Genomic DNA, 14,365 nt, shown 5'->3' with positions numbered 1-14,365 from the left:
TCGTGTCTCCTCATTGGTGGACGGTGTAGAGTTCGCTCATGCCTTCCACCGCCTTGGTGGTCGAAGCGAGCTCCAGGGGGTGGGGCTTATCGCTGGGCTAGCTGATTGGCCTTCAGCTCTGTAACTCCGAAGCTTGAGACCGCCCCAAAGTTGGCGGGGGGAGGGAAGACGGTGGATAAGGAAGAAAGGAAGCGTGGGGGACGTGTGGTTGCCAAAGAAGTGTTAAGAATTTTGCAATCGACCTCAGCAAGGAAGATTGGGTAAGAGGAGGAGGAGCCATGAGGCATGGGTTATAGACCTAGAGGTTCTGGGAACTCATCTTCCAGTACAGCTGCGGCGGATGGGCGGGGCCTAAAGAGTGATGCCACGCCCCAGCAGGAAAATTTGCATATTTATAAAGAACCATCGAGAGTTTTGGAGGACCTGGCAGTCTAGAGGGGCCAGGACGCCTCGTTCCTAGCTCGTTTCCGTTTCCGCTAGGATATTGGCGGTTGGTGAGCATCATGGCAACCGTGGTGAGTGTCGGCATGCGGAGGGCTGAGGAGTCTCATGGAGGAGGGGGCTGGACCTGAACTCTTGGGTCTTAGCCGGGGCCTGGGCTCCTGGGTCTGAGGGTAGAAAAAAGAAGGGACTAGGATCTTGGAATCCTGGGTTCAAGTGAATATTTACGGTCTCAATGGTCAAATCTGAATCCATCATATTATAAGAATTACAACGTCCAGTCCTCTGGGCGCAATCAGTGGCCAGTTCTGCAGTCCTTTGCCTTAAAATCTGATGAAGGTTATAGTGTCTTGGGCTCCAAGCCATCCAGCAGTCTTGGGTTGTTGATGGCGTGAATGGTACCTGAGTACAGGAAGGAAGTGCAGTTGGCGACCTGTCCTGTGTGCTTGAGATCGTTGAGTTGCTTATTGAATCCGGAGCGGTAAGAGTGTTGAGAGCCCAGAGGGTGTCAGTGGAGAGGGGAAAGGGCCAGGGACACACTGGCTTGGAATCTTGTCATGGGATGGTTTGGGTCATTTTAATATTTCCAGCACCTGATAGGGGTGTGCTCAGTTTGGATGATCAGTGAATGAGTGCATGTGAACTCCATTAGGGAGAGACTAGGTACACGGGGCCAGGCACCGAGTACTTTCTCGAGAAACATCTGAATGAAGAAGGAATGTGTCCTTACCTTGGGGGTTGGACATGGCTTCCAGGTGCCTAGGTTCCCAAGGTGACCCCAGTCAAGGTGAAGATAGGGTCGAGGTGAGAGTACTGGTGTCTGAGGGGTGAAATTTGAGTCTGTTTCTGTTGCCATGGCAAAAGGGGTGAATAGGGAAGTGGAAAAGGAAAGGGCAGAAACCACACTCCTGAGACCCAGTTCCCATGCATGTGAATGAAGTATTGGAAGTATGAGGGGATGGTAGGATCTGAGTTCTCTAATGACCTCTGTTTCCATGGAATTGGGGGCAGTGGTGGATGGGAGAGGCTTATGGTGAAAGGAAAGGTTTTATGGAGGCTGGTACGTTTATGTTGGGATTGCCCAAGGTTTGGATTTCTGGATCAGTGTCTCTATTTTTTGCCTGGATTAGAGTCTGCTAGGCTGTGTAGGGGTGGATGGGAGAATGTTCTCAATCCTCTGATAGTGGTTTAGGGGCAGTGATGAAGTTCTAATGAGAGTAAGTGGGACGGGTCACAAACAGCAACGGAGGAGGCTTGTGACCCTGTGTGGTCACAAGGAGGTCTGAACTCGATTCCAGAGAGAGGAGGGTTCTCCTCTGGTTGGATGCCTGCATCTCCTCTCATTCTGGTTAGGAGACCTGTGAGGAGGAAGAGGGTTGGGGGCAAGTGGCCAAGGAGCTGGGGCAACAAGCTGGCTTCTTAGGCCTCCCTTTCTTTGTCAGCCCCAGGCAACCACTAACCTACTTCCTGTCTCTGGATTTACCTATTCTGGACATTTCACATAAATGGAATCCTACAACACGTGACCTTTCATGTCTGGCTTCTTCCACTCGGCATGTTTTCCAGGTTCATCCGTATTGTAACATGGGTCAGATTCCACTCCTTTTTCATGGCTGAAAATCTGTGGTATGGCTACCCCACGTTTTGTTCATCCATTCATCCATCGATGGACATTTTGGGTTTTTTCTACCTCTTGATTGTGACTAACGCTGCCATGAATATTTGAGTGGATCTCCCTTGGGTTCTGGAATTGTCCCAGGTGGTGTTGACTCATCTCTCTCCCCCACATGAGAAGGGACAGTGGCTGATTTCTCTCTTTGGAGAACTGGGGACACAGGTGGCCTCTCTACTGGCTTGTTGAATGAGCTCAGCATGTCAGGACATCGTTTATTGAGACCCTAAACACTGAGCCCTGAAGGGAACCAATGAGATGTGGTCTGGCCCTTCTTGGGACTCACATCCGTTGAAGCCAAGAACATCAATCCAGCAGTCTCCCTTGTGAATGTGAGGTTACACAGGGAGATTGGGCTCCCAGAGGAGGCCCTTCCTTCTGTCTGGACATCTAGAGACCCTAGAACTAGCCAGGCAGAGGCTGAGGTCAGGGAGGGCCTCCCTTGATAAATGATGCTTGTTCAGATTCAGTGAGGGCAGTGGGGAGAGCAGGCTGGACTCAGGCACCTGCACATGCTAAGGCCTCGTGACAGGGCTGGGGCAGAGAGGTGCCAGGGGTGCTGGGAAATCAGCAGGGGCCAGAACATGTCCAAGTTGACGCCTGCTCTGCACCTGTCCTTACAGCCCTGGGGGGTTGGGAGGAGTTCTTCCTTCAGCAAATAACTCCTGGCCACCGAATGTGTGCCCAGCCCTGGGGACGGGGCTGTGAACGAGAGACACAGTCCTTGTCTTCCTGGGACTTGACAGTGTCATGGGGTCAACCAGCCAGCCTTAGTGGGTGACAACTGAAGGGGGGGCTGGTGTTTGGGCTGCCAGCCTACCCATGAGGAGGAGTGAAGAGGACTGTCTCATGGAAGGCTGGCAGGAGGGACAGAGGAGGGGTTGGTGAAAACCGGGACCATGAAGGCTCTACTGACGCGTCTTCCTCTGACCCCAGACAGCCACAACCAAGGTCCCAGAGATCCGTGATGTGACGAGGATTGAGCGTATCGGTGAGTGAGTGTGGATCAGTAACAGGATCCAGCCCCTGCCTGCCCCTGCACCCTGACAGAGCCAACCTACCCAGGACCCCCGAGAGGGAGGCGGCCTGGGCACTCTTCCTCCCCACTACGCCCACCTTGTCGAAGAAGGGAGGGCCCTGAGTTCCAAAGCGGGGTCAGAAGGCTCAGGGGAGACCATGCCAGGCCCAAACCCCAGGCTTTACTGATGCTGGCTTAGCTGCCCTGGCAGGGGAGCCCTTGGTGGGGCTCCCAGACTCCCCAGCATCCTGCTTAGAAATCGTGATTGTGGATATTTGCTGAGTGCTTTCTGGGGTTGCCTTTGCACTGACTGTCCCTTTGGGGGCATCAGCTCTGTGAGGGCGGTGACCTGGTCTGGCTCCTTCCTAGCTGTCCCCCCAGCATGGGACCTGGCCAACCAGATGCTCTACAGATAACCACTGAATACATGAGTTTGCATCCCCTGAATCTTTGCAATAGCCCCACAAGTTGCCTCACGTGACTGTCATCCCATTTTTAGCCTAGGTGACCAAGACTCAGAGCAGTCAAGCCCCCAGTTTCTGCTCCCCCAGGAGCAGGAAGTTGGGGTGTAGTAGGGGCAGTGGGGTGTAGACTTTGCAAAGAGCTTTACTTGCAGGGAAGAAACTACACTCATTCATTCATTCAGTGTCTCCGAGAGATGCAGTAAAGGGCTTTTGGCTATGAGCGTGGGTTCTCGAAGCACACTGCTGGTACCACTTCTGAGCCGTGTCCTGAGGGGCTGGTTGCTCTCTGTGCCTCAGTTTCCTTATTTGCAAAAAGGAGATAGAGTAATTCACCTCTGTGGTTGATACACGGTTGAATAAGGTAAAGTCCTTAATGTGCAGGAGCTGCCATGGTTTCAGCTATCACGGGCCAGCCCTGCTGGGAGCTGAGGACCCAGGAGACACTAGCTGCACCTGGTCACTGCCCTCTGGGCGTTCAGGGTCCAATGCAGGGGTCAACAAATCTTTTTTATTTTTCTTTATTTCTTCTTTTTTTTTTTTTTTCAGTGGAGGTACTGGGGATTGAACTCAGGACCTCATACATGCTAAGCATGTGCTCTACCACTGAGCTGTTACCCTCCCCACTGACAGATCTTTTCTTAAAGGGCCAGAAAGTAAATCTTTTCTATCAGAAACATTCAGTTCTGCTGCAGTAGTGTGGGAGCAGCCGCAGGCAGTGTATAAGTGAATGGACGTGGCTGGGTGCCAATAAAACTTTATTTACAAAAACAAGTGCCCTCTCACTGGCTGTGTGGTCTTAGACTAGGGATCTAACCTCTCTGAACTCCTCCCTGAGTCCGTGTCAATCAATGAGGGAGCTCCAGGCGTGCTCCCAGGTGGTAATAGCTGGGACTCTCATTTCTTAGGGCTACATGGGATGAGATTAGAACCTGTGAGGTCACTTAGGCCACGATGTAGCCTAGGGGCCACTCTTTTTTTGATCATGGTTTTATTTTGAAACAATTACAGATAATTTATAGTAAGTTTAAAAAGAAGTGCAGAGAGTTTCCATGTACTCTTCACCCAATTTCCCCCAATGGTAACGCCTTAATAACTATAACAAAACCAGGAAATTGACATTAGTACAATCCACAAATCTTACTTGGACTTTGCCAGTTTTATATGCACTTGTGTATGTATAAAGTTCTGTGCAGTTTAATCACGAGTAGATTTGTACATCAACCCCGTAATCAGGATACAGACCTATTCCATCACCACAAACATCTCCGTCAATACTGTCTTATAGTCATACCCATCTCCTCCTCTTTCCGCTCCCTCCCACCAAGTCCCTAACCCCTAGCAGCCACTAATCTGTTCTCCATCCCAAGAGCCATTCTTGTATATGGAGCCTTTACCATTGCCAGGCTGTCCTCCCGGTGAAATGGGGATTTGGGGCCCCCACGTGACCAAGGAGGAAACCAGGCCTCAGTGGGGAAGCCCTTTCCCTCAGGCCACGCATTGCCGCTAGCTGGCTGGTAACCATGTCTTCTGGTTCTATTCCTGCACACAGGTGCTCACTCCCATATCCGGGGACTGGGGCTAGACGATGCCTTGGAGCCACGACAGGTAGAGCCCAGGAGGCCGGGGTGGACGGCTGCTCCCTGGAGGCCTCAGGTGGAGGGTACCCAGGGCCCTGAGGAGTGTGGGGGCTGTGTTAGGATCTTCCACACATTTGGCTGTGTATTTATAAAATTCAGCCACACGTGGAGTTTTATTGGTCTTAAAAAAAAATTGGGATAGAAAAGGCTTTCTTGGCCTTTTTCTGAAGTACCAGCTGACAATGTACTCTTTCATCTCGCTAACCTGGAGGTGGTGGAAATGCAGTGGTCACCCAGTAGGAAGTCACCTTATGTACTCTGTCACCTCCCACCCCCAGGCTTCCCAGGGCATGGTAGGCCAGCTGGCAGCCCGGCGGGCAGCCGGCGTGGTGCTGGAGATGATCCGGGAAGGGAAGATTGCTGGGCGGGCAGTCCTCATTGCTGGCCAGCCAGGCACCGGGAAGACAGCCATCGCCATGGGTAAGTGACCTCTTGGGGTAGGAGCTCTTCTGGGCTTATCCCTCCTGTGTAAGTCAAGTCAGGTTCAGCCACATTTAACAGACAGCCCCAAATGGCAGTGGCTTTAACATTCCAGCTTCATTCCATGGCAAGGTCACCTCGTGTTGCAAGAAGGTGGCCTAGGCTCCAGCCTTCCCACCCATATTCCACGTAGGTAGAAGGAGAAAGAGAAATTGCAATGAGGGGATACCTCCTAGAGATAGCTCCCTTTGAGCAGCTGCCTTACTACTCCCATGCACTGTTGCTTCTATTTTATTGACTAAACCTTAATCAAATGGCCACCCTTTGCTGCATGGGAGAGTAAGACGTTAAAACTTTTTTTTGTATTTTAATTGGGACCACTGCTTCCTTAGTAAAATGGGAGTTCTCGAACTAAGGAAGATGGGAAAGGTGGGCATTGTATAGACAACCAGCAGACTCTTTTGAAAGCCATTATTGACTTAAGAGCTTTTTACTCACAACTGTCCCTCATCCTTGTTGAGCTCCTATCCACCCTTCAAAGCCCTATTCAGGCATCTTTTCCTCAGTTTCCTGAGCTTTCCTGGACTCTCCTCTCTTCCCACTCACTCCCACCAGGCAGTGAGAATCAAGGTAACAGCTAGGTCTCCAGTTAAGATAAAGTAGCAGTCATTGGGGTGCCCTGGTGTGCTAGGCCCTGGACTAGACACTGAGGTCACTGAGATGAGTAAGACCAAAGCCCGGACATTAAGGAGCTTCCAGTCTGGGCCAAGTGTTCGTGGACAGGGTCCCATTCAGGGTAATGAACAGAGGAGGCTCCCATCCCAGCGAGGGATGGTGGGGAGAGGACGGGGTGGCAGTTGTCAGGAGAGATTTCCCGGATAAGTCAGGGCCTGAACTAAGACTTGCAGGATGTCTGGGAGTCTCCTGGTCAGACAGTAGCAGGCAGGAGACCTAGGCGTAGAGTGTGACACACGTCTGTGAAGGGGACCAAGAAGAGTTCCCACGTCCTGTGAGGTGGCTTGGAAAGATTATAAATTCATAAGGTTTACCCTCTGAGCACATGGGATTCTAATCCAGGCCTCCAGATTAGAATCCTCTCCCTCCCTTCCTCCGTGTCTCCCTGTCTGCCCCTAGCGCTCGGCCCCTCTCTTCTGCTCTCCTTCCTGAGGAAGGAGAAGAGCTGGTTTACCACAGAGTGGGTGTTGGGGACCCGGTGCCAGGCCTGCCCCCTCTACCCAGACTGCCTCCCCCCAGGCATGGCGCAGGCCCTGGGCCCCGATACCCCGTTCACGGCCATCGCGGGCAGTGAGATCTTCTCCTTGGAGATGAGTAAGACAGAGGCACTGACACAGGCCTTCCGACGCTCCATCGGCGTTCGCATCAAGTAAGCAGGGGGCGGTGCCGGCTCCTAGCAGCCTTGGGATGCCCCCCCTGCCCCCAGCCTGGCCCTGGCCAGCTTGTCCTGTGCCCGAGGGCTCATAGGAGTGAGCGATGCCTGAGTGCCCAGGGCTCTCTCCTTAGATCTGTTTTCTGGCCAGGGAGGAGACCGAGATCATCGAAGGGGAGGTGGTGGAGATCCAGATAGATCGGCCAGCAACAGGGACGGTGAGTCTGCTCCCAAGTCTAGGCCACCTCCAGAGCTGGAGGGTGGGGGTGTCAGGTCTGCACTCAGGTCCCAATCCTATGGAAGATTAGAGATGCAGGACGGAGCCATCTGTGTGCCCACCACAGGGGGCCAGCTGAGTTGACAGCAGTTCATCCATTTGTCAGGGGCACTGTGAGAAATTAAAACCAAGTGGTGGAATGACCAAGAAGTTCTAGAATTTTCTCACAGTTAAATTCCTGACAGTTAGGCTTGAAAACCCATTCTGTGGGATTTATACAGCCTAGTACCCAAAAGGCGTTTACCACCCAGCTTAAGTGAGGTATGATTCACTCCCATTTTTTAAGCTAAGATTAAAAAAAAATTTTTGGTGGGGGCAGATAACTAGGTTTATTTATTTTATTTATTTAATGGATTAAGCTAAGATTTTTTTTAACCTTGTAAAATAAAGCAGATACAAAGAAACATGTAAAATAAGCATGTAGTCAAATTATTATAAAGCAAAAATCCTCATAAATGCCATCAAGTTGAAATACTAGAACTTTGCCCCCCAAGCCCCTTCTTTATGCCTCTTTCTGCAGTACCCCCAAGTCTCCCCACAGAAGTAGCTGCCCTCACCTGCTTGAGTTTCCTTAGTTTTATCACCCAACTGTGCATTCCAAGACACTCTATTGCCCATCTAAAAAATTTCATATCTCTTAAGTCTTTTTTCATAGTCTGGTTTCCCTTTGTCTTACAGTTTTCTATAGGTCTCTCTTTTTAATTGAGGTAAAATCACATAACACAAAATTAATCATCAACCAGTTTCAAAGTCTCTGTCCTTCCCCTCTGGCCCCCAGCCCCTGGCAACCACAAATCTATTTTCTGTCTCTGGATTTGCCTGTTCTGGGCATTTCATATAAATGAAATCATGCAATGTATGATTTTTTGTGTCTGGCTCTTTCATTTAGTGTGGTGTTATTGAGGTTCATCTATATACATAGTTCTCTTTTAATTATCAAGTTACAACTGCTAATAAAATGCTAAATAAATCTGAAACGTGCTTCAACCATTAACCTAATGCATAGTCGCCCTCCGTGTTTCTGTGTCTTGTCACGTGGACACCATTCTCTTTTTTTCATTTACTCATCATTTTCATTGGAAATTGTAATTACAGCAACTTTCACTTTTAAAAAAAAGTAATAGCAAACTTGTTTATTGAAAAAACTACTATTTCTTGACAACTTGCCCTTTTCACTCTTAACAGCCTCCTAAATTAGTCCCATCTACTGGCAATTAAATTTTGACTTGTAAAAATCTGGTAGGACCAGAAATTGACACAACACTGTAAACTGACTATACTTTAATTAAAAAAAAAAAAAAAAGGTGGTAGGAGAATATTTACGTATAGGGAAAGCTATTCTCTAGATAGTTCTTTAAATTAGATTCCAATTACAAAGTATCCCATGGATACATCCTTCTTTTATTAGTATTATTATTTTTAATTGGAATAACTCCCTCCCCAACCTCTGTCCTTTTATCCTGCCACCTGTCCCTACAAAGGGAGCAACTCACTGTAGAAACAATTCCAGGAAACAGGAGAGACTTGGATATGCTGGGGGAAAGCCTAGACTTGGTGACTGTTTATCCTGTGGAGAGGGAATCTGGCATTTTGTTTTCATAGCTTATCTTGCGGGAAGGGGTGTGGCATTTTTGTTTTCTTAGCTGTGTTTAACTTAGCTCTGTCTTCTGGGTTTGTGATCAACAAAAACCGCCTTTTATTTGGGTATAAAAAAGGAATGTTAGAGTGGGACCCCCTTGACCATTCTGTGGGCTCTAAGGTCCCTGTTGTTTTGTTGTTTTTTAAATTGTAGTATACCTGTTGTTTTTATAGACTTTGTCTTTTAAGTTTTCATTTGTTTCCTGACTAGCTTTTTTTTTTTTTAATTGAGGTATAGTCAGTTTACAATGTTGTGTCAATTTCTGGTATACAGCACAATGCTTCAGTTATGCATGAATATACATATATTCGTTTTTCTGACTGGCTTTTAAGTAATAACTTCATTAAGGTACAGTTGACATACAATAAACCACGCCCTTGAAGGTTTGCAGGATGTTAGGTTTTGACACACCTGTGCACCCATGAAGCTATCACCATGGTTGTGCTACTGAACATCTCCATCAAGACCCTAAAGCTGCCCCATGTCTTGTCTGTTCTGAAGCTGTGTTGGGGAGACATTGGGGCCCTCTCTGAGCCCCTTGCCTGGCATGTCACCCCTCAGGGCTCCAAGGTGGGCAAGCTAACCCTCAAGACCACAGAGATGGAGACCATATACGACCTGGGCACCAAGATGATCGAGTCCCTGACCAAAGACAAGGTCCAGGCTGGGTGAGCACTGGGGGCCGCACCAGGTGGCCAGTGCGGGGAGCTTCGGCCCTTCCTTTTCTCACCTCCACCCTTCTTCCCTGCAGGGATGTGATCACCATTGACAAGGCCACGGGCAAGATCTCCAAGCTGGGACGTTCCTTCACTCGCGCTCGCGACTATGATGCCATGGGCTCCCAGGTGGGTTGGGGCTCTGGGGTCTCCTCGATCCAGGCACCAGGATGTTTCTGTCTTCTCCATCACCCCCAGGGCCACAGGGTCTGGATCCTCCTGTCACCCCAACCACTTCCCTGTACCTGCTGGGACAGCTGAAGTTCCTTATCTGGGCACTTTGCTCATGGTTTCCAGGTCCTCCAGGGACCCCCATATGTTCTTAAATGCCCAGCCTTGACTACCTCTTCGCCTGGGTTTCTGGATAACCCCCATCTGGATTCCCAGCCCCATTCCAGGGAGCCCCAATCTCCCCCAGACAGCTCCTTTGGACCCCACTTCATGCTCTTTTCTGCTCTGACTCTGCCCTCTACGCTGCACCCTGCCCCCATAGACCAAGTTCGTGCAGTGTCCAGATGGGGAGCTCCAGAAACGCAAGGAGGTGGTGCACACTGTGTCCCTGCATGAGATCGACGTCATCAACTCCCGCACCCAGGGCTTCCTGGCCCTCTTCTCAGGTGAGGCAGTCCCACTCCCCCTGGCCTGGTGGCTACCCTTCCTCCCTCCTGGGTTCTCTGACTGTTCCTCCTCTCTGGGCTGTTTCCGACTCCCCCGCACTCCTATTACGTTGTCATTCTGGCCTTGGTCTCCCTTCCCTCTGCCCCCCACATCCCATCTTTCTCCGTCTTCATCCACCCTCCGGCCCTGGATCCCTGTCTCCTCTCTGACGGCCCTCCGCCACCCCTGCCTCTCACAGGCGACACAGGGGAGATCAAATCAGAAGTCCGAGAGCAGATCAATGCCAAAGTGGCCGAGTGGCGGGAGGAGGGCAAAGCAGAGATCATCCCCGGTGTGAGTACTGGGGCAGGTGGCGGTGGTGGGTGGGGAAGCACAGGAGAAGACGGGCCACGGGTGGTGGATTTGACATCCACCCCAATGGCTCCCAGGTGCTGTTTATTGACGAGGTCCACATGCTGGACATTGAGAGCTTCTCCTTCCTCAACCGGGCCCTGGAGAGTGACATGGCGCCTGTCCTCATCATGGCCACCAACCGTGGCATCACCCGGTGAGCACTGCCGGCCCCCTCAAGGGCCCCTGTGGAGGATGGGGTGCTCTGGCGGTGGATGTCCCACAGGCTAGACAGGGCACATTTGTTGAGCACCTCACTAGAGAGGAATTGGCTCGGCTGCTGTAGCAAGGATGCCCACAAGGATGCGATGGCCCAGAGGAGATGGTGTACTTTTCCTTCAAACATGGTGGGTGGTGGGCAGCTCTGCTCCACAAGGAAGTCCAGGGGCCGTGTTCTTTCTGTCTTGTTCCTGTAGCCCTTAAGAGTACTACAGTTCCCTAACTGCCTACCGAGGCACCCCAGGGTGCTACAGAAAACACAGGAGGGCTGTGGGATGTTTTCAGTTTTTGAAGGACACACAGTGACGTGTGTTGGATGCTGGGTAAACGACTATAATTAAGTCACTTCTACCTAACTGCTTAATGGAAGTAAAGGGAATGAAACTTAGTATTTCTCTTGGCTTGAGGATACCACAGAAAGATTCCTAAGACATGGAGGGCACCAGACACCATAAAGCTTGGGAACCTCTGCCCTGGGGTGTTGCCCTGCCCTGTCCCCCCAGCTGGGTCTTCCCCGCTTCACCTCCATGTCAGGAGTCCACAGGGAGGGAGAAGGAAGTGGTGGACAAGTGACTGGGGCCTGGAGGCTTCAGCCAGCACAGCCACCTGGACCCATTGCCGAGCACTGCTCGGGTACATGGCCTTGCATGAGGCTGAGGGCTGTCCCCTCCGGTGCTGCGGCCACGTGCCCGCTGAAGCACAGGGAAGAAAGGAGCGTGGCTGCTGGGGGCTCCGGGCAGGTTGTCCCCGGCTCTGTGCTCGGCACTTTTCTGGGATGAACTGCTTGGCCCTCCAGAGGAGCTCAGGGGCTGGAGAGTGTCTCAGCCCCCCTTATAAGATGGGGGCAGCAAGGCCCGGTGACTTGCCCAAAGTCACATGGAGACAGTGGCAGGACCAGAATTTGCTATCCAAATGCCTGAGGGTTAGATGAAGACCAGCTGGGAGCACGTTTGAAGCAACTGCAGGTCAGGCCTTGGGAACAGGGGCCTTTCTGAGAGTCAGCAAATCCAGTCAGTCCTCATTGTCTGCAGATTCCGTATTTGTGAACCTGCTCACACGCTACAGTTTATTTGTAACCTCCCAGTCGGTGTTCACGACACTTTTTGAGTCATTCGCGGACGTGTGCAGAGCAGCACAAGATCAAATTGCCCACCGTAGACGCTCCAAATGAGGGTCCAACTGGGCCACACTCTGCTTTCTGGTTTGAACTCACATGCTGTAAACACGTGTCCTTTTACAGATCTCTTTAGTGCCATATTTGTCACATTGTATGCTTTTTGTTTGTGGTGACTTCACCATTTAAAATGGCCCCCATGGGCAATAGCTCAGTGGTAGAGCACACACTTAGCATGCACAAGGTCCTGGGTTCAATCCTCGGTCCCTCCATTTAAAAATAAATAAATAAATAAAATAAAAATAAATAGATAAAATGGCTCCCAGCTGTCCAGTGTCTCTTAAGCACAAGTTCAAGTGCTGTTGGATATGAGTTCAGCATGAATAAGTCGTGAATAATATATATTAGACAAGGGGACTATAAACAGAAACACATGAAACCAGGTTATGTGTGGGTTGGTTGACAAAAATGGTGACCAAAGGCTCACAAGAACCTAACCATGTATTTCCCTCAAGAGCGGTAGTTCACTGTTCGCTAATTGAGTGTTCACCCCTGCATGATGGAATTACCATGAATAATGGGAATCTGCTGTTTCCTAGCACCTGTCATGGGCCAGGCCCTGGGCTGGCCAGGGGCAGTGGGGGACAGGATGGGCACAGTCCCTCCCCTGTGGCGCTCAGAGGAGTGGGACCTTGATCCCTTAATCCCAGACATAGATATCTAGCTAAAGCGAGCCTGGCTCTAGAGGGGTATTGATGCAGTCAGGGGCTGGCTGCACAGCCAGGCGGTGACGCCAGCCAGGAGCTGAAGGTCACCTGGTATTTGGCCCAGTGAGTGGGTTGTGATGGAGGGGGAGGGGAGGGGTATTGGGAATAGAAGGAATGGCTGCCTGGGTCCTGGGAGCATCACCCTGACAGCCCTCCCTTTCCCCACACTCAGGATCCGAGGCACCAGCTACCAGAGCCCCCACGGCATCCCCATTGACCTGCTGGACCGACTGCTGATCGTCTCTACCTCTCCCTACAGCGAGAAAGACACAAAGCAGATCCTCCGCATCCGGTGTGGGCGGGGCCTCCTGGCATTTGGGTGCAGGACCAGGCGGTGGGCGGGAGAGGCAGCACGGGTGTCCGCTCTGTTTGACACATGAGGACACTGAGGGCTGAGGGGGAGGCCATTGGGCCTGCAAGGAGTTGGGCTGGACTGGGCATCCCAGCAGTGGCCTCTGATGGGGGAGGGGCTCTGAGGGGCCGTGCTAGTGACTGACACCAGGGAAAGAGCCCTGGAACAGAGAGGGTCAGGAGGCCCAGGTTTAGGCCCAGTGCCTCAGTGGCCCTTCTTGCTCAGCGTTTTGTGTCATGTGGACTCCATGTGTCCTCCTGGGAGATCTAGCAGGGCCCCCAAGGGAAGGGTCATGGGGTGGCTGCAGTCAGAGCCCCAGTCCTGGCTGAACGCCCCCTCCCCTGCCTGCCCGAAGGTGCGAGGAAGAAGATGTGGAAATGAGTGAGGACGCCTACACAGTGCTGACCCGCATTGGGCTGGAGACTTCACTGCGCTACGCCATCCAGCTCATCACGGCTGCCAGCCTGGTGTGCCGGAAACGCAAGGTCAGCAGGCTGAGTCCGCCCATGGGTGTCGAATGAGCAAGTGGCTGACTCGCTGCTCCCAGGGCTTTCCGTGGGTGGTTGTGATTAGTCCTAGACCTTAGGTTTTCAAAGGCAGGGGACTTTGGTCTCTCAGGTTGATTTCTGTACCACGCAGAAGGTGCTGAGTAAATATCTATGGGCTGCAAGTTGGTGCTGTTAAGTCCATTTCACAGATGAAGAAACTGAGGGATGGAGAGGTGGGGCCACAGCCAGGAGGTGGCCACAGTGGGAACTGAACCCAGAAGACCTGGCCCCAGAGTCCCTACCCTGACACACCCCCCAAGAGGGGCCCCACTAAGGTCTCAATGCCCCCCGCAGGGCACAGAGGTGCAGGTGGACGACATCAAGCGGGTCTACTCGCTCTTTCTGGATGAGTCACGTTCTACGCAGTACATGAAGGAGTATCAGGATGCCTTCCTCTTCAACGAGCTCAGTGAGTGTCCCTGCTGTCCCCCACCCCGGGAGTGCCCGCTTTGGGGAGGGAACCTGGCTTGGAGAGCTCAGGCCCCGCCCTCTAGGCCACATTGACCCCTCTGGCCTTCTTTCTCCCCACAGAAGGTGAAACCATGGACACCTCCTGAGCTGATGTCACCCTCACCCCCACCTGCCCCGTTTTCTACCAGAGTTCTGACACTGTGACTTTATATAAAATGGTTCTGAAACTGGACCCACCGTGTGTGTGTGTGTGTGTGTGTGTACACAGGTGTACA

General features: G+C 51.6%; 1 protein-coding gene across 3 annotated transcripts; it reads left to right on the top strand.

Annotated features, from left to right (window-relative positions):
• Positions 1–148: 148 nt before the first annotated feature.
• On the top strand, positions 149–14,322 carry RUVBL2 (RuvB like AAA ATPase 2). Of its 3 annotated transcripts, none has more exons than XM_010946941.3 (15): positions 150–260; positions 3,050–3,104; positions 5,145–5,200; positions 5,511–5,652; positions 6,907–7,036; positions 7,191–7,257; positions 9,517–9,623; positions 9,707–9,800; positions 10,165–10,288; positions 10,528–10,622; positions 10,718–10,836; positions 12,952–13,071; positions 13,487–13,616; positions 13,974–14,088; positions 14,211–14,322. In XM_010946941.3, the coding sequence occupies exons 4-15, from the start codon at positions 5,523–5,525 to the stop codon at positions 14,234–14,236; spliced, it is 1,257 nt and encodes a 418-aa protein (XP_010945243.1). In that variant the 5' UTR covers positions 150–260; positions 3,050–3,104; positions 5,145–5,200; positions 5,511–5,522; the 3' UTR covers positions 14,237–14,322. The 3 variants fall into 3 exon arrangements, with proteins under 3 accessions (XP_074225378.1, XP_010945243.1, XP_010945242.1); XM_010946940.3 differs by lacking the exon at positions 150–260 and adding an exon at positions 332–515; XM_074369277.1 differs by lacking the exon at positions 5,145–5,200 and having other exon boundaries at positions 149–260.
• The last annotated feature ends 43 nt before the right edge of the window (positions 14,323–14,365 follow it).

The sequence above is a fragment of the Camelus bactrianus genome, chromosome 9 (genome assembly GCF_048773025.1).
Source record: "Camelus bactrianus isolate YW-2024 breed Bactrian camel chromosome 9, ASM4877302v1, whole genome shotgun sequence".
NCBI classification, from domain to species: domain Eukaryota; kingdom Metazoa; phylum Chordata; class Mammalia; order Artiodactyla; family Camelidae; genus Camelus; species Camelus bactrianus.
Note: the sequence above shows the minus strand (reverse complement) of the source record. Positions and strands in the feature narration are given on the sequence as shown.

What these genes read in the sequence shown, in the direction of transcription:
- RUVBL2 (XM_010946940.3), top strand. An exon ending in GAAGACAGCCATCGCCATGG is followed by an intron (nt 5,653 to 6,906) that starts GTAAGTGACCTC and finishes GCCTCCCCCCAG; the next exon opens with GCATGGCGCAGGCCCTGGGC. An exon ending in AAAGACAAGGTCCAGGCTGG is followed by an intron (nt 9,624 to 9,706) that starts GTGAGCACTGGG and finishes TCTTCCCTGCAG; the next exon opens with GGATGTGATCACCATTGACA.